Source organism: Zonotrichia leucophrys, chromosome 3 (assembly GCF_028769735.1).
Source record: "Zonotrichia leucophrys gambelii isolate GWCS_2022_RI chromosome 3, RI_Zleu_2.0, whole genome shotgun sequence".
NCBI lineage: Eukaryota > Metazoa > Chordata > Aves > Passeriformes > Passerellidae > Zonotrichia > Zonotrichia leucophrys.
This window is the reverse complement of record NC_088172.1, coordinates 76413292-76439614: the sequence shown is the minus strand read 5'-3', so window position 1 is coordinate 76439614 and position 26323 is coordinate 76413292. Positions and strand designations below refer to the sequence as shown.

The 26323-nt window shown below is 33.5% G+C and overlaps 1 protein-coding gene across 1 annotated transcript in view; it reads right to left on the bottom strand.

Annotated features, from left to right (window-relative positions):
- Positions 1 to 26323, bottom strand: part of DNAH8 (dynein axonemal heavy chain 8) — a 113732-nt gene that overhangs the window by 16733 nt on the left and 70676 nt on the right. Inside the window, exons 58-81 of the mRNA XM_064707016.1 lie at positions 26094 to 26257; positions 23877 to 24069; positions 23329 to 23451; positions 21548 to 21678; positions 21053 to 21206; positions 20452 to 20616; positions 19650 to 19876; positions 19145 to 19263; positions 16368 to 16471; positions 15391 to 15567; positions 14375 to 14542; positions 13368 to 13580; positions 12031 to 12168; positions 11568 to 11695; positions 10686 to 10857; positions 9491 to 9646; positions 8048 to 8203; positions 6866 to 7048; positions 6304 to 6409; positions 5222 to 5474; positions 4931 to 5121; positions 4436 to 4557; positions 2361 to 2479; positions 882 to 1084 (exon numbers count right to left, since the gene is read on the bottom strand). Coding sequence (XP_064563086.1) covers positions 882 to 1084; positions 2361 to 2479; positions 4436 to 4557; positions 4931 to 5121; positions 5222 to 5474; positions 6304 to 6409; positions 6866 to 7048; positions 8048 to 8203; positions 9491 to 9646; positions 10686 to 10857; positions 11568 to 11695; positions 12031 to 12168; positions 13368 to 13580; positions 14375 to 14542; positions 15391 to 15567; positions 16368 to 16471; positions 19145 to 19263; positions 19650 to 19876; positions 20452 to 20616; positions 21053 to 21206; positions 21548 to 21678; positions 23329 to 23451; positions 23877 to 24069; positions 26094 to 26257 — 3865 coding nt within the window. The remainder of the gene's footprint in view (positions 1 to 881; positions 1085 to 2360; positions 2480 to 4435; positions 4558 to 4930; positions 5122 to 5221; positions 5475 to 6303; positions 6410 to 6865; positions 7049 to 8047; positions 8204 to 9490; positions 9647 to 10685; positions 10858 to 11567; positions 11696 to 12030; positions 12169 to 13367; positions 13581 to 14374; positions 14543 to 15390; positions 15568 to 16367; positions 16472 to 19144; positions 19264 to 19649; positions 19877 to 20451; positions 20617 to 21052; positions 21207 to 21547; positions 21679 to 23328; positions 23452 to 23876; positions 24070 to 26093; positions 26258 to 26323) is intronic.

Below are 26323 nucleotides of genomic sequence, written 5' to 3'. Positions count from 1 at the left end.
ATTCAGTCCAACAACCAGTGATATAAATACAGCACAACTAAATAAATTTAATGCAAAAATATATAAATATGAAAGCATATGAAAGCCCTTCACCATCATATTATGCTAATAATATATAGCATTTTCTAAACATTGACATTGTATACATTGTATACATTTTCTAAACTTTGACATTTTGTATAACAACACTGAAATACACATAGACAATATACTTACAGAAGTTAAAGACTGTGACTAATGTTGACTGTGAATGTGAATTTGTGCCAAATTTTAACAACACCAGAGCATTTGAAATATGAACAGAGATTTTTCTCAAAGTGTACATAAACACAATGCAAAGATGTAAAATTGAATTTATGAACACACTAATGTGACTAATGTCAAGAATATACGGGATCTAATTTCAACTCAGTTTGTATCCACACTTTTTCAAAACTTCCATATAATGTAGAACTAAAGTCCAGAATATACAAATGTAGATCTTGTAGCTATTTTTTGTTACAAACTAATATTCAAAGCAGATTACTGATTTTTCAGCTACCTGTAGTTAAGAGTTAAAACAAGAAAATATTATTGTCACCATAACAGAATTTTAAAAGAAGAACTAATTGCTTTACAAGATAGGGATTTAAAAAGTTATCATCACTAGGAAAGATGATAACAATTTATTAAAAAAAGACTTGAATTACTGTCCAACTTCACACAGAATGGTTCTTAGCATAATGTCTTCTATTTAAAACATTATCTCTAAGATGGTATTTCAGGAACAAAGAGCAGTGCAATAGAACTCAAGAAATACTTCTCAGGAAAAAACACCTCTGACATTACTTACACTGCCCGTCTGTGTCTTAACATATGACAATGAATAATTACTTTCATACCCAAATGAAGCTTCCGAGACAAGGAATTAATCTGGTCAGTTGGGTCTGATCCCATAGACAAGAAACAGATGAGAGGTGTTCGCATGTCACTTTCTTCCCAAGTGCTTCTTAAATTCAAAATAACTGGCTCTGTATATTTCTCATGCAAGGAACTTGCAATATATTTCCTCGCCTGGGAAAGTGTTCGGTCTGGACACCAAGATCTAGAAAATAAAATACATACAAAGACATAAATTCACTGCCTCTTCCTCCAAGATCAGACTCAAATTAGAAATTTTATTTTTATCAATTAGAGGGATTTTTTAAAATCATGATATATATGCATACATACACACACATTCATATATATATATATTTCTAGGTTTGTCTTTACAGACATAATAACAGGCAGAGCTGATGGTTGCTTACAATTTCCAGTTGCTTACAATTTTGCCTTAACTATTTGCATTGGAATTTTCTCTTCTAGGCACCTTCATTAGTTTGGGACGTTCTTCATTTTAAACAGAACTTTTGTATTTGAGAACACAAAGATGAAAATGTTAAGATTTTTTTTTGCCCTTTAGTAAAACTCTGCCGATGATTCATTTGGTTGTTTAGCCTTTTAGGGTACAAATTCAATTCTTCTGCACTGGATTGTATTTGTGCTGGTGATGAGTGTTTTTCCCATGCAAAAACAAACTACTTTTGGATAAAATATTACTTTGACAATCTTCAGGTTTTGAAGATTATTTAAATGCTTCAGACTTGGATGGTCTCCTCCCTCTTAGGGTGTAGAGCATTAAACAATATGGTATTTCCATCAGATTCCAGCCTTTTTTATGGCACAGGTTGAATCTGCTCCAAAGACAAATCACAGTCTAGTAAATAATATTGTTGGGGTATTTCATTAGTATCTCTGATTTATTTGTTACAGCACTTGGGAAGTATAAAATGAATGGAATAAGATACGATCTCATGTATAAGGCAGCTGAATGCTTCTTTGGGGAAATCCATTTTATCCCAAGATCTTAGAGATCTTATATGATGCAAAAAAATGTAATTTATAGCACACCTTTCACATGGGATTTTGAATACTTATTTTGGATTTTCACCATCTCTCCATTTTTTAATTTTATATTTTGATACTTGTTTAAAGGTACTTAAAATAGTTAATTTTAAAAGAAATTTAATTTTGAAAAATTGAAAACTATATGGAATATTCTACATTTTCATGGGCTTCTCAAGGAAGGCTGCATTATGCAATCCAGTTTGCATTTCTCCTGATGTAAAAGCAAAGCTATAAAAAATATTTTCTATAAATGTCTTTAGATGGCAGAGAATAGCTCTGAAGTAATTGAATAAAAACATATTTCATGTGAGTGAATTGCTATTTAATGTCACCCAGAGATAACTGAAATTACACTGTTATGATAAGAGCATACTGATAGGTTGAGATGTGTTGCAACTGTGTAATTTCCCAAAATTTCTGAAGATGCTCACCTGATGAGTAAAAGCTTGCGAAAGGTGTCAAGGGAATCACTGTATCCATTAGGGATAATTTCTTCCTCAGGCGCATCTTTATCAAACCAGTGTTTCCATTGCTTATCATGGTGAGCTATCTAAATTTAGTGCATTAACACACAAATAAATATATTTCAGTTGCAGTAAAATCCCCTTGCAAATGTAGCTTTTAATAAGAGGCCATTATTATATAAGGACATATTACAAGTAACATTACCTAGAGCATTTAAGACATATGCCATGAGAATTGCTATTAAAATACTACAAATAATATTAATTCAATTGCTGCAATCAGTGTTAAGATGCAGACTCTCAAGCCAGTCAGTTATTTATGCATTCCCTTCCCAAACACATGCATCTACTTCCAGAAAAATCAGTGATTAGCAGGAGGTTTCCACACCACAAGAGGAACACACAGTGATTGATTAATTTATTCCTTTTGGTCACAAAATATGAAGACGACCAGAAAAATCTGTCCCAGTACAGTCTATCCAGCCAATGAATCACAAATTAAAAGTAGCAGATTCTAGCAAGCTTTTGGCTTGAGAAAGAAAAAACCTGACCACAAATATGATCACAATAAAGGCACCTCTTAGAACCCCTGACCTAATGGGACAAGGAATACTGGTGGGCAGAACATAGTGAAATTGCAACTGAGCCTTCGATGCAGTGACTGAGGAGGGTCAGCTACTGCAATATTCTCAGACCACTGGAAAAAGAACAAGGAATGTACTCACAAAGGTTTAAAACAAAAGATGTCTATGTTAAATTAGGCCTCTGGGACTTATATTTTTTTAGAGGAGAAAAACAAATTTAAACTAGCATGAGAAAAAGAAAAAGCACAGGAGACCTCTTGAGAACGGGGCATACCATTCTCAGTCCTTTTTTGGTCACTTTAAATAATTTTTTTTCATCTAAATAAATAATGATACAGTTGTATTTTATATGCTTAATCAAATATAACAGCAGTTCTAATGGATAAAAAGAAGTATTAAAAAGATGTTTTCACAACATTTGGGTTTTTAACTGATATCCTAGTTGTAACCCTTCTAAATTCCATTTCTATCTATGACTGAAATAATTTTAATTGCCACTTTTTAACTTTGCAACTACCTGGCAAAAGTAAGACAGTGATAAAAAATTTATTTAAAAAGGAGAGCTTTTGTGGTAACATAGTCACAAAGTATTTCAGAGTCTAAAATTTTGTTTGCACACATTCTAGAAAAGCCCTGGTGAAAGGACTTTTATAGAAATGGGATTCTGGTGCCCTGACAACCCAGAGTGAACAACCTAACTAAAGCTTCTCCAGCTTTCTCCTAACTTAATATTCTGATACCTCAAGAAACCAAAAACTGGAAGAATTGCACTGGTATGTATCCAGGGTTTAGAAGCAGCCAGGACCACTTGCAGGTAACCATTTAGCTAAAATGTCTGCTACCCTCCAGGGCCGTCGCAAAATGGGCTTGGCCAATGCTGTAACAGCAAGGAGAACTTGCTGTCCTGGCTATCAGCCTGATTAACACGGAGCACTTAGATACAAGAAATGCTTAGGGAATGGTTTAACTGCACTAAAAAAAGAAAAATAAATTAACCAAATTGAACATGTCACAAGCTTATGTGCATGTAAGTTCATGCATACCTACATAAAACATGGCATTTGTAGCCATCTCATCATATAAAAATGTTACCCTTGGAACAGAAATCAGTATGTAAAAACAAGCAGCAAACTTGCAAAAATACACCAGAATCAAGACAGACAACATTGTAACTTAAAACCTAACACTCAGATTAATTTTATGAGCCTTTCTGACGCCTCTACCTTTTTATCCTATCTCTCTTTTATTGACTTACTTTTTCCTTTGCTTCTGTTCCTTCTCTCCTTTTTCTGTCTCAATTACTACGATACCAAATACCCTAAAGATAAACATACCACCATTCCTGCTTCCTAATTGTCTCTATTCTGTTATTCTGTATTTTTGTGGAAACAAACACAAATAAATTTTGTGATGACAAAACTGGTTATTAACATTAAAAAGATAATTAGAAGATATCACCTGGTTCAAAATATTTTCAAATTGTGGAAGTTTGTTCAATTCCACTAGATTTAGCCATATCATATCAAGAATCCAGCGGCTTGGTTTGGGTGGGCAAGCCTGTAGATCCAAAGCTGCACCTCCTGTGGATAAAAGCACAGAATGAAATGTACTTTCTGATAAAATACGTGATATTCCAGGGGTAAAGATATAATTGACATTTCTTTTTAATTTATATATTTTGACCTAAGTAATTTTCTCCAGGATACTAACTGTACTCTTGTGTACTTAGCATTTATTTTATAGCAAAGGATAACTTAGCATTATTAATGGCCTTTTCACAGGGAAGGTTACTACTGGGTACCCTCTAAGACTTCCTTTTGCCATGTTAAACAAGCCCAGTTCCCACAGAAATGTTGATAGAAACCATTTGGACAAAGAAATAAGATTTTGAAATGGCATAAAAGTTAAAAAAGTTGAATTAGCTCTACACATAAAACAACTTTTAAAACTTACCTCTAATGAGAGTTTGGAACTCTCTGTTTTCCACATGTCCTCTCTCAATATCAATTTTTAAAGCCAGGAGGAGGGTGAAGAGGAATTTGTGGTTTTCATAGAGGCCTCTAACAGAATATGAGTGAATTTCAAAAGTAAGATATTCAATAATATTTGAGATTCTTTTCTGAGGCACAGGAGACTTCTTAGACCTAAATCATGAAAACAAAGCACAAAGAAACCACATGAAAAAGAGCAAATACATTGGAAAGGCAAACATCTGAATAGTAGGAAAAATCTGTGTCTTCCTACCTGGCTATAGATTGATCAAACAGCTTCAAGAACTGAGCCAGTGAAGTTTGATACATATTATTGACCATGCTCATTGCTGTAAGAAGGAAATAAAGGATGCTTCCCCGCGTGGCAACAGGTCGATATTCCTCCTGAGCCGTGTTAATCTTCACTTCAGTTTCTGCTGCCACAGACAGCTTGACAGCTATTTCAGCAGCTGTTTGCTTCGTTGTTTGCAGGACACCAATTAAAGATTCATCATCCACTAGTGAACCTGAAAAGTAAAATACTGGGTGTTTAGGATATGATTGTAACGATATTTTCACTTCAAATCTATATATAAAACAAAAGGCCAAATTACAGGAATTATTGATTTTAAAAAATGAAACTATTTACTGAATTACAGAAAGCTTTTAAAATAGAGACCAGACAGGATATGTAATCCTAAAAATTATTTTTACATCCAACATATTTGATCAAATTAATTCCAAATATGTTAAATGTATTTATACCAACAGTTTTGCAACACCTAGTAGAGAAGTCACCTATCTTATGCACACAATCTACATAGTCAACAAATGATTTAAATTATTTTGAAGTCTATTCATTGTCACTCTCAAAGTAAAAAAGACTTATGGTCCTAAGGGAAATGATCATTCAACAATATGCATGAATCTCCAGCAGTTTCTCACAGATTTTCTGTTACCAGATTCTTTTTCCACCAGAGATAGTAAGGGGTCATGTTCAGGTTCATAATGTACTGCAGAAGAGTTTCAAAGCAATTTTAAGCCAGGCCATTCCAATTTATATTTCCATTAAAGGATTAAAGGTTTGCCCATGGTCAGATACCTGATGTCATCTGAGGGGCAGAAAGTTCTCAAAAATATTGATGTATTTCAAAAAACTCGTTTAGGTGTTAAGCTCAGGTGTCCTGAGTTGCATATAGTGGCATGTTATAGCACCAAATCCCTCACAGTCCTCATACTCCTGCCATTGTACATTCTCTTACTAAATCTTAGATGGATAAACCAAAATCTGTAAGGAAAAGACCTAGTGTGAATTAGTTTTATCTGCCTAATCTGATTAATATTTTGATACATAACCTTTGGTTGCACTTAGTTTGTAAAGAAGATTGTCTTCCAGTTCCTTCATCTTCCTCTTATTAGAAGTTACATCTTCCATGAGTTTAATTCGTTCTGCCTCTAGTTCCTGTTATTGAAAAAAAGAAAATGGCATGACATTTTATGGGTTCCAACTTTTATGAGAGATACTTAAAATTCAGTTTCTGATTTTTCAAATGAATGATTTGTGATTGAAGATAGAGGTGAAGAGCTGGATCCAGTCATGGAATGTGCATTTTACTTTTCTTGGTATCTAAAAGATGTTTTTAATAACAATTTTTTTAAGCAGTGTTTATTCAGTATCTTGTGATTTATCTTATCAATGTTAAATTCAGGTAATTAATTGTTTGTGTTGTACTAACAATCATATATATATTAAGAGCTTCCCAATTAATTTTTGATATTTGGAAATGTCTATACTGAATCTGAATATAATTTTAGAAAATAGCTAATATCATTTTTTTCCATTTGAACATTTCTTTTTTTCTACATAAACCAATTAAATGAAAAAAATCACTATGATTTATTTATAATGTTAACTTACCTGTTTTTCAGTGAGTATTACTCTTCTCAGTAACTGATTCTCAAGTCCTTTCATTGTAACAGTAAAATCAATAATTGATGTTTTTGCATTAATTTCAGGTGTGAAAGAAGGATTAGGTAGTTTTGTAGTAATGAACAGTCGAAATGTATTCATAACATCTACTTCCTTATCACCAACTTTCACCTGTGGGTCAAGTTAAAAGAGTATTAAACAGAGGAAAATGAGCTTTATTAAACTCAGTAATATTGAGCAGAAAAAAAATTACACTATTTGAAGTGCCAAAAAGAGGAAATTTATTTCACAATTTAGATTTGTCATGAAAATAAAAGTCAATGACCAAATGTATAAGTTACCATATGTTATAAAAGTAGCATTTCCCTCCAGTTAAATATAGGGATCACTTCCACTGTGGATTATGATTAACAGTTTCAGAACCATTTGATTTCTAAGCACACCTCAAATGAAGAGGTAGTAGAAACTGCTGACCTTTGTAGAAGTCATCATTCTCTTATGTCCAAGGTAAAAGGAATTATGTGATCCAACAATGGAACAGAAATTACTGGACATAAATTTTATCTTTATTAAGACTAAGCAGGTTTCAAAGAATATTTCCAAATGAAGTAAAAATTCATTCAAAGTGTTCAAAATAATTTTTTATAGACTTAAGATATTCTGAAACAGCAGTTTAACTCAACAGCTGCATGTGCACGAGGAAATCTGATCACTGTATATTGTAGTATGAATCACGGAATTGCTGGTGTTGGAAAGGACCTGAAAGATCATCTGCCATGGGACAGTGGGGGGCAAATGAGGCTCCAACTTTTCAGTCTCCAAGATGTCTTCAAATACCTGGCTTATAAAGGAGTAGGACCAAACCACTTCCTTAAGCATATTTGCACTGCTTGGAAATCAGTAGAAAGAATTTTAAGCATTCAATCCAATAAGTTTATAATTGGTTCCAGTTTGGAAACTTCAGTAATAACCCTGGCAGTTAAACTCATAGTTTAGACTTGCCAACTTACTACACAGCTGAGGCTCTGTCTGTTATATTTTATTAGTTCAGTTTGATTCTTTACAAGTCTCCACTGAATACAGAGTTTACCTAGGTGTTTATAACAATGATAAAATAACATTTGTCCCAAGGCTAGCTACCTTTTCAATTTCTTTTGTTTGATTACTAACCTTAAAAGCAGATCCAGATTTTATGAAATTTTTTTCTAATATATTATCAAGGACTGGATCCAATTCTTCCTCTATATCTTCAATCAGGAGCGATCGTCCCAGTGAAAGACTGTCTTCAAGGTGTTGCCGGAAATACTTGTCATTCAGAGTTGTTACCTCAAAAAGCAAATTATAAATTTGTTGTAAGGACAAAGCATTTCTTCACAGTCTTACATGAAAACCACAGACCTAACCATGGAAATTTTTTGACTGTTTTTGTTAGTTGCATTTTAAAGCAGGTGCTATAAATGTTGACCATGTAGCAATTTATGCAGAAATACTTCTGTGTGTATGGTGAAAAGTACCATAAAAACGTGAATTAAAAGGTTAGCTGTAACTGAATCCTCAGGACTTCATTATGAGAGTAATAATGTACTAAATCAAACTGATCCAGCTTATGGCATATTAAAGATGTTATGTATATTTTAGAAATCAGAGACACTTAGCCTTTAATTTTCTGTTCTATGTCCTAGAAGGACTAGATTTTCTAATTTTAGCTTTGAAGTGCTGAGAAATTCCTTCTAGAAATCTGAACTCAGTCTAAAACACTGCTACAATATTATGAATTCAGATTGATATTTCATGAAATGGGATTCATACTATATGAAATTATTAAAAAGCATGCATAAAATAGTAAGCTACACAATTAACTAATTCTAAACCCTCTAAAATGTATTGATATTCAGGACATATGAGTTTTCTCAGAATTCAGGCTAAGGGTTTTAAAATGCAATTTCTTTTTGCCATGTCACATCATTTGGGAAAAAATAATTTGTGATGCAAATAGTGACACATGAACATCTTTGTATTATACTTCATGCGCAGGCATTTTAGCATATTGGCTTAACTTGTAAAAGAGCTATGAAGACTGCAGTAATGTTAGGATAGGCAAATTTTTCATGGGTTTGGCTTCAGTTGGATTTCCTCAACTTCCTTTTGTAGTGACCACCTTATTATGAATATCCTCTCAGGTCCTAAATTATGGGCTGCAACACTTGAGCCACTTTGCCTCTATTTTCAGAGCTGTAACTTATCCTGCCTTTATCTGTAATCTTACTAACAGTCGCTCAATTTACTCTCATTTAATAATTTCATATTATACTCTTTTGTTCTTAATTATCACTTCGTCTTCTTTTGTGTTGGGACCATACCTACCCATCTTGAACAAAATACTTTTATACTTTTTTGCTAGAACTCATACAAGTTGGATAGTCTTTTCCAAGCCCTTGAGTGGGATTTACAGCTCTTCTCAAGTTCCCTGCTGATGCATCTACATAATTGTCAGTCTCCATACATGTTAAACTTATCACAGATCACACTGACTCAAATGCAACCTCCTTCTAAAGTAATAATGTGTGAAGGAGTATAATAGAGCACACACCCTTCCTTTAAGACACTGTTTACCTGTAATTCATTATCCTGTTCTTTTTGTATCACCCATGCTTTTCCTTGAGTTTGTGGGTCTACTAAAAGTGGGTATCTTGATGCCTTAGTGACAATAATACCATTCTGAATTGAGAGGTGATCTCCAGGCAATCCTTGAAGATTCCACTCACTAATCTAAAGAAAAAAGATTTAAAAAAAGAAAAAATAAAAGAGAGAGATGAAGAAAAAGGAGTGGTTTGAAATAAATTATCACAGGAATTTTTCTTCAATTAAAATTTTTCTGAGAAGTAACAGGGACATCAAAGGGAATGCATATCTGAACCTGCTGAAGAAGTATTAATGCAAGTATAAAAGTATTTCCAGAATTTTATTCTTATGGATTTTTTTAAACTGTATAGAATCACAAAAAGTATATTTTAGAGTCTAAGAATGTTAAAAGACAGCTTGACAGACAAATTAAGCATTGGGATAAATTAAGCAAAAACTAGTCTAAGAGAGCTTTTGGGAATTAATGTTTCCTAAAGGAAACTTGAAGATTCTGGTACTTCCTACTCTTTGCCCATTTCTAATACATTTACATTGAATAAAAGGACTTTATGTAGTCTATTTTAAATGATGACCAAACCCACTGTTTTAGAAATGTCCTGCCTTTGGCCGAAATAAAGGTCAATTTTCTCTTAGTAGATGGTACAGTGCTGTGTTTTTCTGCTTTAGTGTGAGAGTAATGTTGGCACCCTGACGTTTTGGCTGTTGCTCAGTAGTGCTCACCCCAAGGCAAGGATTTTTCAGTGTCCTGTGCTCTGCCAGTGGGAGAGCAGGTGCACAAAGAGCTGGGAGGGAGCATGGCCAGGGCAGCTGACCTGAACAGCCCAAGGGATATTCCATACCACAGAATGCCATCTCCACTATATAAACTGGGGGAGTTACTCAGAAGAGGCTTCATCATGGTTTAGGGATTGACTGGGTGTTGGTCAGCAGGGGGTGAGAAATTCTATTGTGCATCACCTCTTTCTCTTGGGTTTTGTCACTATTATTACACCAAGATTTAGTGGAAATTGCCAGGAGCATTTGGAAACCACAGAACTACCCAGCACAGCAATATTTAGAATACTGGGGATTATAGTTCTTCTCTAAGCAGGCATAATGCTGGCTAGCAGTTGTAGAATATGCTAACAGAAATTCAAATTAAACCCTCCAAGCACCAAGAACTTACTGTTGGTGGGTCTACCAACATAGAAATCAGGTTCAAATCATCAGAAAAGGGGATTTTATGCTCTCTCAACTCTGTTTCCCATAAGTCTTTGAGCAAAAGGTTTCTGAAGTCTTGATTAAAAGGTCCACAGTATGAAAGAAAGCCTGTGCAGAGCAATATATCTCCCACAAGTCTAGAAAAGGAAGAAAAATCACCATTAAAAGGTGGAGCACAAATTCAATTTCTCATTACAACCGGCTTTTGCAACATAAGAAGATAAAAAAAAAAGTTGTTTCCAGAGCATTTTTGAGGCAAAACTTAAGAGTAATATTTTATGAAAACACCATCTCCACCCCTACAAAACAAAAAAGCCCTAATGACAGCTATTCTTTTTTTCATAAATGAGCTAAGAAAATGGTTTATTTCTTAAAAATATGTCTGAAATACAGTATTTATCAAGGATACAAACCTAGTTCTATTGAAACTCCCATCAGAAATGCGCACTTTGCCCATAGCAAATTTGTAGTAACATAAGTCTTCTACAGAAGCTGAGCTTATCTGAGGTTTTCACTTCCCCAGTGACATCAGAAGGATGTACAGTATTGGGGTGACTGCAGAAGCAGCTGTAATACAGATACATAACAGCCCTGGTAATAATCTTTTTGGAAGCTAATTCCAAAATCAGAGGTATTGTTCTTAACTGAAATACTAGTACTCAGCACCCATGTATTCTTACTTATGGGAGGAAAATTCAAATTTCAGGGTAGTTCATTTGATTGCATTGCTATATTAAGATTTCCAGGAAGAAAATTAAGTACCACAATTAAAGCTACTAACTTGTTTACCAACACTTCAGTTTTTACAAGCATTTTCTTTTTTGTTTTTCTGTAATGGATTTGATACCTTTTAATTTGAGATTTAAATTCTTTGCTTTGCTGAGTCCACCTAACTTTCTCACCACTCAGTCCATCTATAAGTGCAGAGGCTGCTTGCATCTTTCTTTTGCATGTTTCTGCATCATCCTCTAAGTCCTAAAATTAAAAAAATGTCCTACTTAAGCATCAAATGCAAAATGGTGGAGTTATTTTATATACTTTTCATCCTCTTATATTTATTATAACTATTTTACTGATTTAATAAAATAAATATTAATATTTATCAACAAAATTAACATATTTGACACTTCAGGGCATCTAATATGCTCCTCTTCACAGGAAGAAGATATAGGCTTAAATCTCTTACTATTACACCTGAATCTCAGCCATGTTATTCAAGGTGTCAGGTAAATGTGTGTTTGCAGCAAATTCTAATTACATAACAATATTGTACAAGAATTTTTGGTAAGACTAAAATACTTTTATCTCACCATTTTCTCCTTCATTGCTGCATCAAACTTTGCCTGCACTTTATCCAGTTCAGCTTGCTTTTCATCTAATTCTGCCTGAGCTTTATCTTTTTCTGCATTAGCTACTTTCAGGCGACCTTCTTGTTTTGCCAGGTTAGCCTGCAAAGGAGAAAAAAAAATTAGAAGTTCAATCATATATATGATTTCAAGATAATTCAATGAACTATTTAAGCCTACTTAGCTTGTAATCACAAGACAACAGTACATCAAAATAACTTTTATATAAAGTTGAAAACATTGAAACATGAAAAAACATTTAAGCTGAAAACTATATCACATATATACCAAAGATAAGATTTTTTTTGTTCAGTAACAATACAGCACCTGAAGTTCTACTATATATTGTCAATTTTATTCCTTTTAAAAAAATACATTTCAAGAAGGTGGTTAAGGAAGTAAGGTTCCTGATCTGTACAAATTGGTTAGACTAGAAGAACAATCACTCAGTATTCTTGCTTGACTATATGTATTTTCCTCTTCCATTAGTGAATTTTGTAGTGACCAGCAATCACAACAGGAGACTGGTCCTTTATCAGCTAACAATAGTGCTTTTACACACTAGGAAAGGGTCCTAAAACAATGACTCTTCCAATTGTTCCTAAAATTATATTTATGGTGAACACAGGAAATGAAATTATTTTTAAAAATGTTAATTTGTATTACTGTTGCTTCTGTAAAGAACACTTCTACCAGTGACAAAATGTGAAAAAAAATGGGATTGCCATGTGCTCACCGCTTTTACTATTTTTTTAATTGTGCTATATTTAAGGATAAAATAGTTTGTTAAGGATAAAATAGTTTGTGTAGAACAAAAAAATTACTGACTGAGTTTCATAAACTTGAAAAAGAACACTCACACACACTAAAGTAAAAATTTACTCTTAAAAGTGTTTTCCTTATTTTGCTCCCTACTATTGCAACATAGCTCCTTTAACGTGAACTCTGAACCTCTTCAGAAAGCCAATATTTAGGCAAGATGTCAGTGCTCTACTGCTTCTAAGTTACCAGGAGAAAACAAAAATGCTAAAATAGCTGCAAATCCCTGTTTGCAGGACCCTCTGGAGAAGGAATGAAGATCCTGGTACAACATTTTAAAAACAATTATAAAGCAATTATAACATAATAAAAAGACTGAAAACACCTTTCCCTATACACAGTAAACCAGATCACATAAATTTAGTCTAGGCTAACTTTTTGTTCTGTTTTCTCTCTAGAATCAAGGAGAAAATAGTTTTGTTTCTGCTCCTACCCTCTTTAGCCACTGGTAAGCAAACACAAAGCAAGAGAGGATGTATTACCTTAAGAGGGAGGACTTCTCTGTTAACACCATAAAATACCACCATGGCTTTTGTCCAAGAGAGGAGTCCTGCCACGTTGCCACACACCTTTTTACCATTTTCCAGTGTATAGTCTTCCATTTCGAAGTAAGGCTGGACTAATTCTACTGTCTCATCATTGATTGTATCCCTAGCAAAGTTCCTTAAGTTGTTCAAGAACGGGCCACTCATAAGCTTTAAAAAACAACACACGAGTTATTTACATATTTGACATTCAAATTCTTGTTCACAGGTGTAAAAGCTGTTAAAAAGCATTCCTAAAATTCTTCTGTAAAAAAGAGGTAATTCATATTGCTAATATTATATGTGTGCTACTCAGTTGTAACTCCTCCCACACACCTTCTGTTATTTTGAAGTTTTAACCAATTACACTCCAGTAACTAGATTCAAAAGTTACTGATGTACTTTCCATCTCCTATATTCCCGTGTTGCACTACAGAAGCATCATTTAATTTAAAAAATTGACCCAAAGAAAGACTCAGAAATATATTTGTAACTTAACTAAATGAAAAAAAAAAAATCTTTGGCAGTTGTGATGTATTATCTAAATTCTGAAAAGTGATATAATTTGGTTTAATTTTTTCTAACAAACTTTTTGCATGCTAAAGGCAATTCATGGAATAACTGCTTATCTCATTTTATTATATCAGTGGAAAACAAAAGCTTTTGATGACTTTTTTAACTGCAAAAGTCCAAATAAAATGCAAGAGCACTATTTGTTACTGTTACCATCAGGCCATGTGCCAGGAAGGGTTAAACTCTAAAGCTTCTGCTGCAAAAGTCTCTAAGCAATTCACCTACTATTTCTACCGGTTAGACATAGTATACAGATACAGTTTATCTTAAAACAATATGTTTGCCTTTCAATAAAATTCTGTCATGTTTTGGGTAAATAGCATCAAATGTTCTCTGATAAGCTAATTGCTATTTCTGATGTTTAAGAAACACCGTTTGAGAACTCTACTTACTTTTAATGATTCTCCCCACGATGGCTTGCAGCAAGGCTTTTCTGGATCCATGGTAACTTGATCCACTCTCTTTTGAAATAGTAGCAGACAGCAGTCCATGATCCTCATAATGAGGTGTGGAGGCTTTGCAAGTTTTCTAACAGTAGCGATATCCTCTGGTCTGATGGTCTGTTTGAAGAAAGGTGCAATAGAATCCTGCATCAATACCATCATTCTACTTTCCCATTCAATATCTTAATTTTCATGTTCATTTGTAGTACTTTTCTCTGAGGTGCATTTGTATTGAGGATACATCAAAAAAAGTGAGAAACCTGGTCTAATTAATAAGTTTCATAGTTTGGTGAAACTTTAGTAATTTTGTGACTATTTCTGGAAGTTTCATTTATCTCATTATCTAAATATCAGTGTAAGAGCAATCAATGCTCCTTTTTTTGCTTTTTCTACTCAATAACTTCTTTCACATAAATTCTTATAACACTGGAATGGAAGGCCACGATTGATTTCTGATTTCAGAGGTTTTTTACTGTTCAGAGCAGAATAATGAAATTATGTAGCACAGTAATGCATCCAGATTCCTGAACCCTGCTTCTGATTGCCCTGAATCCCCTTTGTTTCCTGTTTTAGTCTTAAAATCAAAAGCATTGTGGTTTTTGGTGAAGGAAGAGATAGATTTTTATTTGTCTTAAAAGACAGGTGTAACTACTTAAGTTTGAATTTAAAACATTGTGTTAGCACAAGAAGTATCCCCTTGAATTCAGAATAACAGATATTCTAACGGCATCAGTAGCTTTTGGAAAGATCTCCACCTTCATAATGATCAAGTATTCAGATGGAAGGGAAGAAATACTATAAAACAGTCCCTATGTGTTTGAACTAAAATATGTGTGCCTTAAGTACTCTTGAGAGACATGGCCAGCAACAGCAGTTAATACCAAGAGACAGCTGTGTGCTGGCGGCTCTGGCCTCTCACAGGTGATGCAAATAATACTGTAGTAATAAAAATGAAATTTATTCACTTTCAAAGCTTCTTCTGCTTCTTCTAGTGCTGGTTTAGCTGCCTCCAGTTTTTTCTCTGCTTCCTGCTTTTCTATATCAATTGCATCCACGATCCTTTGTGCTTTATCTTTCACCTCCTGGACTTCAAGTTTTATTTTGGTTGCGGCTTCAGCACTTTGTTTGACTTCTTCTAGTACCTGGAATTGGTAATAAACACATAAAATCTATAAATCAAAATGGTGGAACAAATGTTACCAGACACATGATAAAATAGGTATGTAACAGCTAATAAGTATATAAATCTAACCCCAACTATAGCTAACTATATATGGTATCATATAACTATTGAATAAAAATTAAATGTGAGAAGTTCAATTTCATCCCTTTCTGTCACATATTTCTCTCTTATGAGATTAAAGGCATCACCAGCCAAAATTCACTCTCCAGTGCATATTAAATATGCACCATCAGAGCATTACGGTATCTTTCAGAAAACAGAATGCCTATACTGATCCATCCCCTAGCATCCCTTTCCAGAGAGTCATTTTGGAAACCAGATTTCTACCAGATCACTGCTCTCATGAACACACAGGTACCTTGGTAATGTAAAAGACAAAATCTGAAACTGGACTGCAATGAACATTTTTCTAAGGAATTTTGAAGTAGAAAAGTCCCAATATCATGTTAACTTTTCTATGCTAGTAAGTGCACATAAATCCCAAATTTAATTATGTTAATTAGGACAAAAAAATATGGAAAAAATGAAATCTGATGCTTATCTGAGTGGGTAAGAAATGGGAGAAGGACAAGGAAAGCACTCAACCTCTGCTGCAGTTTAAAATCACCTCACTTTCAGAAGCTATATATATATATAAATCAAAACTATAGAGAGAGTAAAACCTCATTTTAGATGAGGAAAATTCTTGCAAATTATGATAAAATTATGCAGTAGTATTTTACCCGCTGTATTTTCTAGTGTTATTTAACACTCACTTACTTTATCTGCCTTAGCAGAAGTCACAGCCAGCTCCTTCTCCTTAATAGCCAAGTCCTTAGAGAGCTGAGCAACAGATTCACTGGCTTCCATCAGCTTGGACAGACCTATTAAGTAAAAGATAAAAATCAGAAATACAGAAACCTTTTTTTTCCTAGTTAGATCACACAACGTAAGCCCAGATCTCTCATAGGTTGTACCTTGTGTTCTCATTCAATTTTATGTAAGGGAGAGAAAGTGGATGTAAGCAGTCATACTATGATTGTGTCTACTGTTCACTTTTCATAGATATAAGTAATTTTCCAAGGCAGAAAATCATGATAAATAAGATTAATTCTTCAAAAGAAAACAACAACAAAAACAACAAAAAAGGAACTATGTCACATATATATTGCATCATAAAGTCATGAGACAATCAGAATTTCTGAACGATGCTTCATTGTGTCATTACATGAATAAATTACTTAAGGATCCATGGTTGATTTGTAATAGAGTCATTTCTAGAAAAAATTGGAAAGTAGAGTCAAAAGTGGACCTAAAGATCCCAGCATAATTATGATCTCCAGCTCCTGCATATTGAGTTTACCCTCTCTTGTCCCTGGTGACAGAGAAGGTGAAATAGAACCTATGTGCTGAGGGCCAGTCCCATCCTAGCTTTTCTGTGTGCTGTAGAAACCACTCAGGCCACCCACAGAGGCCACTCAGCCTTTTATAGAACCATGGAATCACAGAATGTGCTGAGATGGAAGGAATCTATCAGGATGATCTAGTCCAACTCCTGGCCCTGCACAGGACACCCCAAGAATCCCACCATCTGCCTGAGAGCATCCAGAAAGAGATGTGCTTGTTCCCTGTATAGTTATATGTTGTCTTTCCCATGCACTCATGGGTTCTTTTTTTCTCTTCTCTCTTGCTCATAGACTTTAAGCACAGAAATTGTGGCCATTCCTGAGTTCCTCATTGCATGCTGAAGCCTCTCCAGCCTATTTCTTCCTCATCACTGAATCTTTAAATCCTACAAGTTTTCTGGAAGTAAATCCCTTTATTGCCTTCTCTCCCTAAGGATTTTAGTCAGCACACCCTTGCAGCTACACATTGGATGTGTGATATTTCTGTGATGGCTCTCCAATTTAATGCTACCCCATTTCAAACAGAAAACAGTTCTCTCCCAGCATATCCCTTGTTCTGACACAGCTGCCTCTTGGTTAGGTTGCTGCCATTCTACATAACCACAGAATCACCTAGGTTGGAAGAAACCCTCAATATCATCTAGTTACACCACCAATCCAGCACCTTCAACCCAGAAGCCACAAAAGGGAAAATGGTACCCTTTGCTGCCTTACTTTTCCCTGCTAAAAGCCTAGAGTGTGGAGAAGGAAAGATGGAAAGAAAATAGGAATATGCAGATCAAAGAGAATTGAAGAATTCAATTATAAATGAGAAACCTTTATAGCTTATTGAGGTCCCCTGAATAATTTCAGCAAGAAATATTACAGAAGTACCAACTGTGCAAGTGAAAATAATTAGAATATTTTCTAACTGGCATTCATTAGACATGGTTTTCTATGCATCAAAGATATGCAGATGCTGCAGTAGAACATATCCATTCACATGTTCACTGGTACACAATCATTTTTTTTCAGCAGAACATGTAAGGAACTTGTAATAACACATCAGAGGCTATGAAAATCTACATATGAAATTTCATTGATAGTGCTTAAGCTGCTTATGCTACTACTTCTGAATTATTTTGGAAATAAAAAAACTGTAGAAAGAATACAAAAAAACAAACCTAAACCAACCCCAGTCTTTTGAATCGTCAAGGTTCTCAGACTTCATCCCCATCTCAAAGTAGAATGAGGATAAATTCGGATTTCAAGAACTGGCAACAGATCCATAGAGCAAAACTTACACAATTTGAAAATATTGAGGACCACTTACTCTTCTAGAGTTCACTCTAATTCAGTAAAGAATTTATGAATAAAATACCTATGCATTTTTATTCTAGACTTTTCTTCATGTAAAGGGTACCAGTTAATCATTGGTAAAGTGACACATTCTTTACCATTGTATGAAAAATCTTATCATGTAGAATTCTTTATTCCTTTGAATTGGTATGCAATATCTTTTCTGATAAAGGCCAGGTTTCCCAAGGTGCTCAGTTGACTTTACAGATTTACAAAAGCATGTCTAGATGCAAACCGGAGAAAACTGAAAACACTAGAAAACTGGTGTTCTGAAATCATTAAATATTGATGCCAAAAATTAGGCCATTTCAAACAGATATCTAAAATGTCTGAAGAATATTTCAACCATACTTTTCTATATTTCAGAACCACAGCTATAAAATGACCCCAAGTAACAACTACTTATTCTACAGCAGAAATATAAAATAAATCACATGTGAAGCACACAGATTGCATGGTGAGAATTTCTATAGACCCCAGAAACAAGTTAATAACTGTTTACAATTACCTCTCTCTACACCAGTAAATCAGATGCTACCTCTGCCCATTTTCAGGCTCTACTTTCCATTAAAAATTCTGGTAGGCCAATATTAAAGTTCAATACAATGCTGAGCTGAGTGGTTAGGCTGGCAGCTTCTTTGAGGTATTTTTACAAGAGAATCATTATGAGGTTGTGATTGGGGGAGTGTCTGGTAAAGGTGCTCATATACTACCACTTCTGGACTGTGATTCCCTGTAGGTGATCGCTGAAAAAGAAGTCTAATGTTAAAAACACAGATCATTTGAGACCACACATGGAATGCATTTGCTTACCAGTTTGCATACGTTCAGCCTGCTCGTTAATACTATTTAACTTCTCAGTGTAAACCTCTTTGTAGCCATTGATGAAAGAGAGGTAAGATTTAGGTGTTACATAAGCTCGTCTTCGATACCTAAACAAAAGCGTATTGGCAACATCAACTTCACATATATTTTTGATATATACAGCTATTTGATCACTTCCACAAAAAGAGAAAATTATATAACTCAAGTCTTTATTCATTCAAAATCAGATTTCTTCATGATGCAAACCCTTATACTTTTAGTTACATTTTTTTTATCCACATAGACAATATTAAAGACTGTTGAATAGTGGGAATGAAGATGAAGAATTTTCAACACAATAGCAATTTTTTTTCATGGCCTGAGGACATAATGGTATAGCAAATTTATTTTTTATTAAATAAATACCTTTATTGATACATAGAACAGGAGTTCAAAAAACACTGTCAGTAGCAACATTTTTGAGATTAATTATTCCATTGGTAGAAAATATTACCTTTGGAAATAATTCTCACAGCTTTCTGATACTATGTCATGGAAGAGACCCATGGTTTCTACTACTTCTGTTTTAACTGGTGGAGGGCAGACCATATTAAACTCTGACAGAAAATAGCTGGACACAGCTACAAGAGCTTCCCTGGGCCATCGACTGAACCAATCCATGGTGCACCCTGATATCAGACCGGGAAATTTCAAAGAACGCGCACGGAACTTCTCACCAACCTGAAGAGAGAATCGCAGTTTGTTAGCAATATGACTCTTAAGCAAAGGTCAGTGAAAGTGTTTAATTAGTACAAACAATTAAATAGTCTATTTTCTTCTTGATCAATTTCTGCTTAGAGCACCTTGCAATTTTTTTTCTTCTCAAATAGAGTTTTGCAAAATTGCTAACATTTAACATTAATGAAATTTGAAAAAAGAAGTTCATTACAAATATATTTTGTTTTAATATTTTGAAGCATCAAATAATGTATTTTAATTACCAATAAAATATTGTTTTCCCGTTAAAAGCCATAATTTCACAAAAATACATTCACTGATATGTATTAGGAAAGAATATGTGAGAGGAAGAAAATAGTTTAACTTGTAAGAAATTATTTAGTTTTTAAATATTTTGCTGTTAAGTTCTCACAGCTGTACTATTACTTTTATTATCTCTGCAATTACAACTAGACTTCAGTAATCTTTTTATGCATCTTGAACTTCCTTAAAAACATAAAACTTGAATAATTAACTTATACCACATAGGCAAGTTTGCTTATGGAAGAAGGGAAAACAGATATATAGAAAAAACTTACTGGAGAAAAGCAGAGGACAACGTGCAAGTTCTTCTTTGCTCGACTTAAGAAGTACTCATAAAGATTGTCAAAGGTAGGAGGATGCCGAGGCAGCTCTTTTTTCATCACAGGTACTAAGGATTGGGTGATTTCATCCAATTCATCCCGAGCAAATAAATTAGAAATCTTTTTACAAAGCAAGAAATTGATAATTAATTGCATGGATGTCATTATTATAGAATTTATAAATATTTGCCTGTTTACATCTGTATCTCTTTCTCTCTGCATATACACAGTTTAGACTAAAAACCACAAGTTTAGACTTATGAAACTCCATTGAAATCTAAGAAGTCCAACTCCAGAAGAGCATAGAATTTGAACTGGCAACCAAATCATCATTTAATAAAAGGCTACTGAAATACTAACCACAGCTCTTTTATGTTCTCCTGGCTTACACTGAAACAAAGAAACTACATATCCAGAGCACTCCTTACTTAAAAAAGTTGAAATATTTTAATTGTAATTACTCTACAATGTATTACCAAGACAAATAAAGTAGTGAGAACAAATTCTACAGTACTCTGCCTCTAGAGCACATTGGCTGTCAGGCTGAGACTCTTACCTCTCCTGAAGACAGCAGATTATTTACATATTCCAAAAATGATTCCTCTTTTATCTCATTATCAGTGAAAATGAAGGTGATACCTTGTCCTTCCTGTCCAGCTGTCCTATATAATTCTTTTAAATCTTCTGCCAGATTGGTTATATTGTAGGATCTAAGAGAGATAAGGACATTACTTGTTAATTCAAAACAATACAGAATACCGCTCTTTTGGATTATAGTATTTCATAAATGACATTGCAAACATACTTTTTAAAAACAGATATTTTGGTGCAGGAATAGCTAACACATGGTCTACCTTTTTCAAGTCAAAATAAATCCAATGTTGAGTACAACAACATTGTAATGTTGTATATAAGAGTGTATTGTTTTCAATATTTTTTCAATTGTGTCAAAATTAAAATTAAAAAAAAATAAAAAAATAGAAAAATCTGTAGCCAAGTAAAGACAAAGCAATACTGTAAATCTGATTTCTATATTTCTTGCATTTCTTACCTAGTTAGAGTTATCTGAAATATTTTATAGCCAGCAATGAAGGAGGCTAACTTTGAAAGACTTTGTTTTCCGGATCCACCAACTCCAACAAGTAAAGCATTTCCATAGGCTGTCCGAATAATTCGGGAAACCTATAGAGGAAATAATAAAGAAAAATATCAGTAATAAAGTTGAACATTAGTTAGGAAAATTAAAAAATCTCTTATGCTTTATGCTTAATTTGCTATAATACAATGTAAAAAGTATTAAAAGGATACTTGCAGAAAATTTTTCCTCACAAGAACGCTTGTAAATTCTTTAGTAATTTTGTGTGGCTAATGAAGAAGCTGCATATAAGAATATGGGATTGTTATAATCATAAATACATGAAAGGGGATATTTTGAACTCCAGTTTATTTTGAAGGCATCATTCTGCATGTGTTTAAAATATTAATAAAAAGCTTTAGCTAGAAGAAAAAACATACTAATTTCCTAATTTTAGTAGTCTGTCTTTTAGTCTTTACTCGTGTTAAGTCTTTTAGTAAGACTTAACACAAATAAACTATGCTTTAATGTTATCTTCTAGTCTATCAACTTTCAATATTTCTTTTGTGATAGTTTTCTTACCAAGTCTCCAGACATAAAAGTTGAATTACAAATTTTCTATTCTATTGTTGTTTGACACATATTCTTTGGGTTTATGATATATTAGTGCACTATTAAGAATCTTCATTATATTTTGGTTCACACGTAAATTATGCACAAAATTCAAAAGATTGGCATCTACATAAAGTCTTTGAAATATATTCATTTTTATCTTTTATAATATTTTAGCTTACTGCACACTTCCTTATGAGGCTTTCCAGATATATAGATTAAAGTCTAAATATGAAATTATGTAGGTGACTAGATTTATTGTCACCTTAGGTAGAAAGGAGCACTGCTGTCACTGATTGCATATCAAGGATATTCTGGCTAAAACTTGCCAATAAAAAATGGAATGTCAGAGGCTTTCACAGTCTTCTGAAATGCACCTAGCATCATGTAAACCATATTTTTAAAGAAACTTATTTACTCCTGTTTAAATGCAAAGCAAACAAACGTTTACTTCATTTGAGGTGAACTAGAGACAAACAAAACCTCTTCTTCTGTTTTTGTTTCACTGCAGCTTCTGTGTGTCTTTCAGCAATCCAGTCAAAGCAATTCCTGAGATAACACTTCTTAAAGCTGAGACACTTATCTCATACTTTGCCTTTATTTAACCCCCATGAATCAGATTTTGATTTCAGATGAATTCTTTTCTGATTAGGAGAACAAATGATTGTTAGTTGAGACCTACACATTACCCTAATTTCTACCCTACACACTGATTCTGTTGCAGCCCCAATTTGTATTTCCTGTCATCCAGTCTCATCCAGTCAGATTCTATCTCAGGTTGTTTTTGTGCCCTGTCAGGCACAGATACATTTAAAGTGTTCTCTGAATTCTAAATGGTTAAAAATAATTTTATATAGACAATATAAATGTCTTTATTTATGGTCTCACATTTCCTTTTGAGGAAAATTTTAATCTGTCTGAATACATAGAAGTTTAAACAGATATTTAAATAAGGAATTTATTGTAAAACATGCAAACAGGTAAAATGACTGTAGCTCTTTCCTAGTTCTCAAAAATGACCATGGAAAGATGGCAAAGCAGTTTGGGGATAAGAATAGCTTTTCACGATGTGCCCTCTAAGAGTAGCTTGCCCTAATAAACACTGTTACAACAGCTAAACAAATAAAAAAGTAGCAATACCAAACCTTAATAAGATGTGTCATTGCATCCTTGAAAAACACCAAATCAAGAAAGGACCCTCTAATACTTTCATTGTATTGGGACTGATAGTACCGCAATTTGTTACAGAGGAATTCATAGCTTGGAACCTGAGAAAAAAAGAAAAAGAAAAAATCTGTAGCAACGCTTGTAGGGCACTTCAGAATTTTAAAACTCCCTTGATATTTCTACACAAACTTCATTTTTATGTTTTGGCCATGTGTAATGATATGATCTTGCTAAATCACCATAATTATTTCTGTTGTGTTTACGCAGAAATTTTTTTGCTAATGTTGGAAGAAAAAAAAGAAGCAACAAGAACAGGAAAAGATAGATAACATTTATATGTCATTATTAAATCTAACATCACTAAAATGATTTGTTGTATGCTAACTAGAAAAATCTGGATATATTTTCACAAAAATTTTCATAGCTATTTAACAAAACTCTGTGTTGTATGAGTTCAGCAATATAACACACTTAAAAATTAAAGGAAAACTTTGGTGGCTAGTATTTGATTCTTAAAATGATATACCTCCTCATAAATTTTTGGTGCTACAAGCTCAACGTCTTCTGGTTCGTCACCAGTTGGTTCAGGCTCATCCCGTAAAAAATCTACAAAATATGGTTCGGTATTGAGAACTTGACTTAAATCTGCCTCCACATATTCCTCAATTGTTTTATCAATAGTTTTTTCAAACCAAGCTGTGTCTTCGGGTGTATTAAACCTGAAAACCATAAATTAGTACAAATTAAAAATAATATTTCTAATTATATATAGAGAAAACAGGTATCTAAGTACTAAGAAAAAACTCTAAAACAACAACAAAAAAAAAACCCCAAAACTTGTAACATTTTAAAGAAAAATATGTATTAGACAATACATAATACACAGTGGTCACAGACAAGGATTAGGCAACATTCACAAAAATAAAGTGCTTCCATACTATAAAGTGTAATAGTCAGTCACATGAAATATAAAACAAGATAATTTGATTTTCCAAGTTTGACCAAGAATGAGACAACAACAGACTATGTAATTTTTCAGATAAAAAAGGAAGAAAAAGGGTGAATGCCTTCATCTTTCAACCTGCAGTAGAACAGCATAATTTGTGTGGTATAAAAAGTGTGGTATCACAACACTGCCTATGGAACTGCAATTAGACAAGGAATACTGAAAGGAAGGTAGTATATGGCACTACATCCTGACTCCATTCTCAACAAGTCTTACACAAAAACCCATAATTGGCAGAGGAATACACATTGGGGTAGAGGGGACTAATTAAAGTCTGGAAACATGTAGTAGTGACTACATTTCATTGTGTAAACAGCTTTATCTGCTTCCCTTAAGAGATTAAATCTGATTTTAATACAGATCAGACCTTTGACTACTCTGCTTATGATTACTGGTGAAGCAACAAAAAATACTACTTAGGAGTGACTGGCAAATGCAAGAGACAAGAACCACCTCATCCACAGAAAAAATTAATTCCAACTGTAAATGTCAAAGTACATAAAAAACAGTTTCCAGGTATTTTCTTCTTTTTTGTTTCAGTGATACAACTGAGAGGAAAGTAGAACAAATGTGAAGAAGCCCAGTGCTGTGAGTTTTCAAATAAGACAAACTAAATTGAAGAACTTTTGTAGAGATAGCCTAGGTATGCATTACATTACTATTGCTAGAGGTCTTTTGTAATGACATTATAATATTAATCACTAGGAAATTTAAAAGCAGCATGGAAACAGGGAATGCATGACTACACTCTCTGTCTCCCTCTTTCTAATATATGTGTACAAATACATGTCTTCCATGCATTTTTAATTTACCACAATAAATTAAAAACATATCAATATTAACATATTAACATATTAACATATCAATAAATACCAGTGATACTGCTCCCTAATTTAAAGCAGAAAATAGTACACTGTATAATTCTGTATGATACTTTTGCCTTAGTAGGGTGGATCCTAGCTTAAAATAAAATTAAATATTTTTCCTGTCTCATTTCAACAGCACTCTGTTGCACATAAAAATGTATAGACATAAATTTTATCAAATATGTATGTTTGTATAATATTTGATAGTTAAGAGAGTGAGAAATATCAGACAGAGATATCAGCACTGCTAACATTTTGTAGTGGATGGACTTCTCTGATCACAGAGAAATAATTATAACTACTCACAGTAGTAGAGGGTATATGTCAGGCTTTTAGCAGCAGCTTTAGTGCTACATCTAGAATTTCACAAGAAATTGAAGCACAATGAACAGAAAAATAATAGTGGTCTCCAAGACATACAGGTCATAGTTATATCTGTTTTATGAATATTTTGAAAGAGATTTATAGGAAATGGGCCAATTTTTAGTCATAAGCATGCAATCCTTTTTTTTCTGTGAGGAGAGCAAAACAATTTTAAATTATCCTATGTGTATAAATTTAGGACACCATAAAGTTTTCTTTTCTACAGTGGAATCAGCTGAGTGCAGCCAAGGGGGGGAAAAAAAGTAGGTTGAAAGACATTAATACCTAGATATTTCAATGTTTTCCATTCAGATACTGGGTTAATCTATCAGTATATACCATGATATTTGTTGGAATAACACACCAATGCAGACTGTATGTGAAATAAGATAAAAGTTTTCATATTGGCCGAATAAGATTTATAACATTTAGAAGTTGTACAGATGTATGAGCATAAATGAAGTAAATGGCTAAATTTACTAACTATAAAATGCCATAATTATTATACCTGTCAGCAATTACCCTGGTACATTCATGTTTAAAAAGTTTTAGGATAACACTGCTGCTTGTGCATTCTTCTGCCTTTATAGTTAACATTCCTTGCCAAATTCTAGAAAGGTCTCGAAGGTTGAAGATGTAGTGGAATTTAGATGGTGTAGGTAACATCTTTGCCTAAAGAAAAAAATTGTTAATATTCAAAATCAGTTAACACCTTGAAAGAATCATTAATAATAAAAT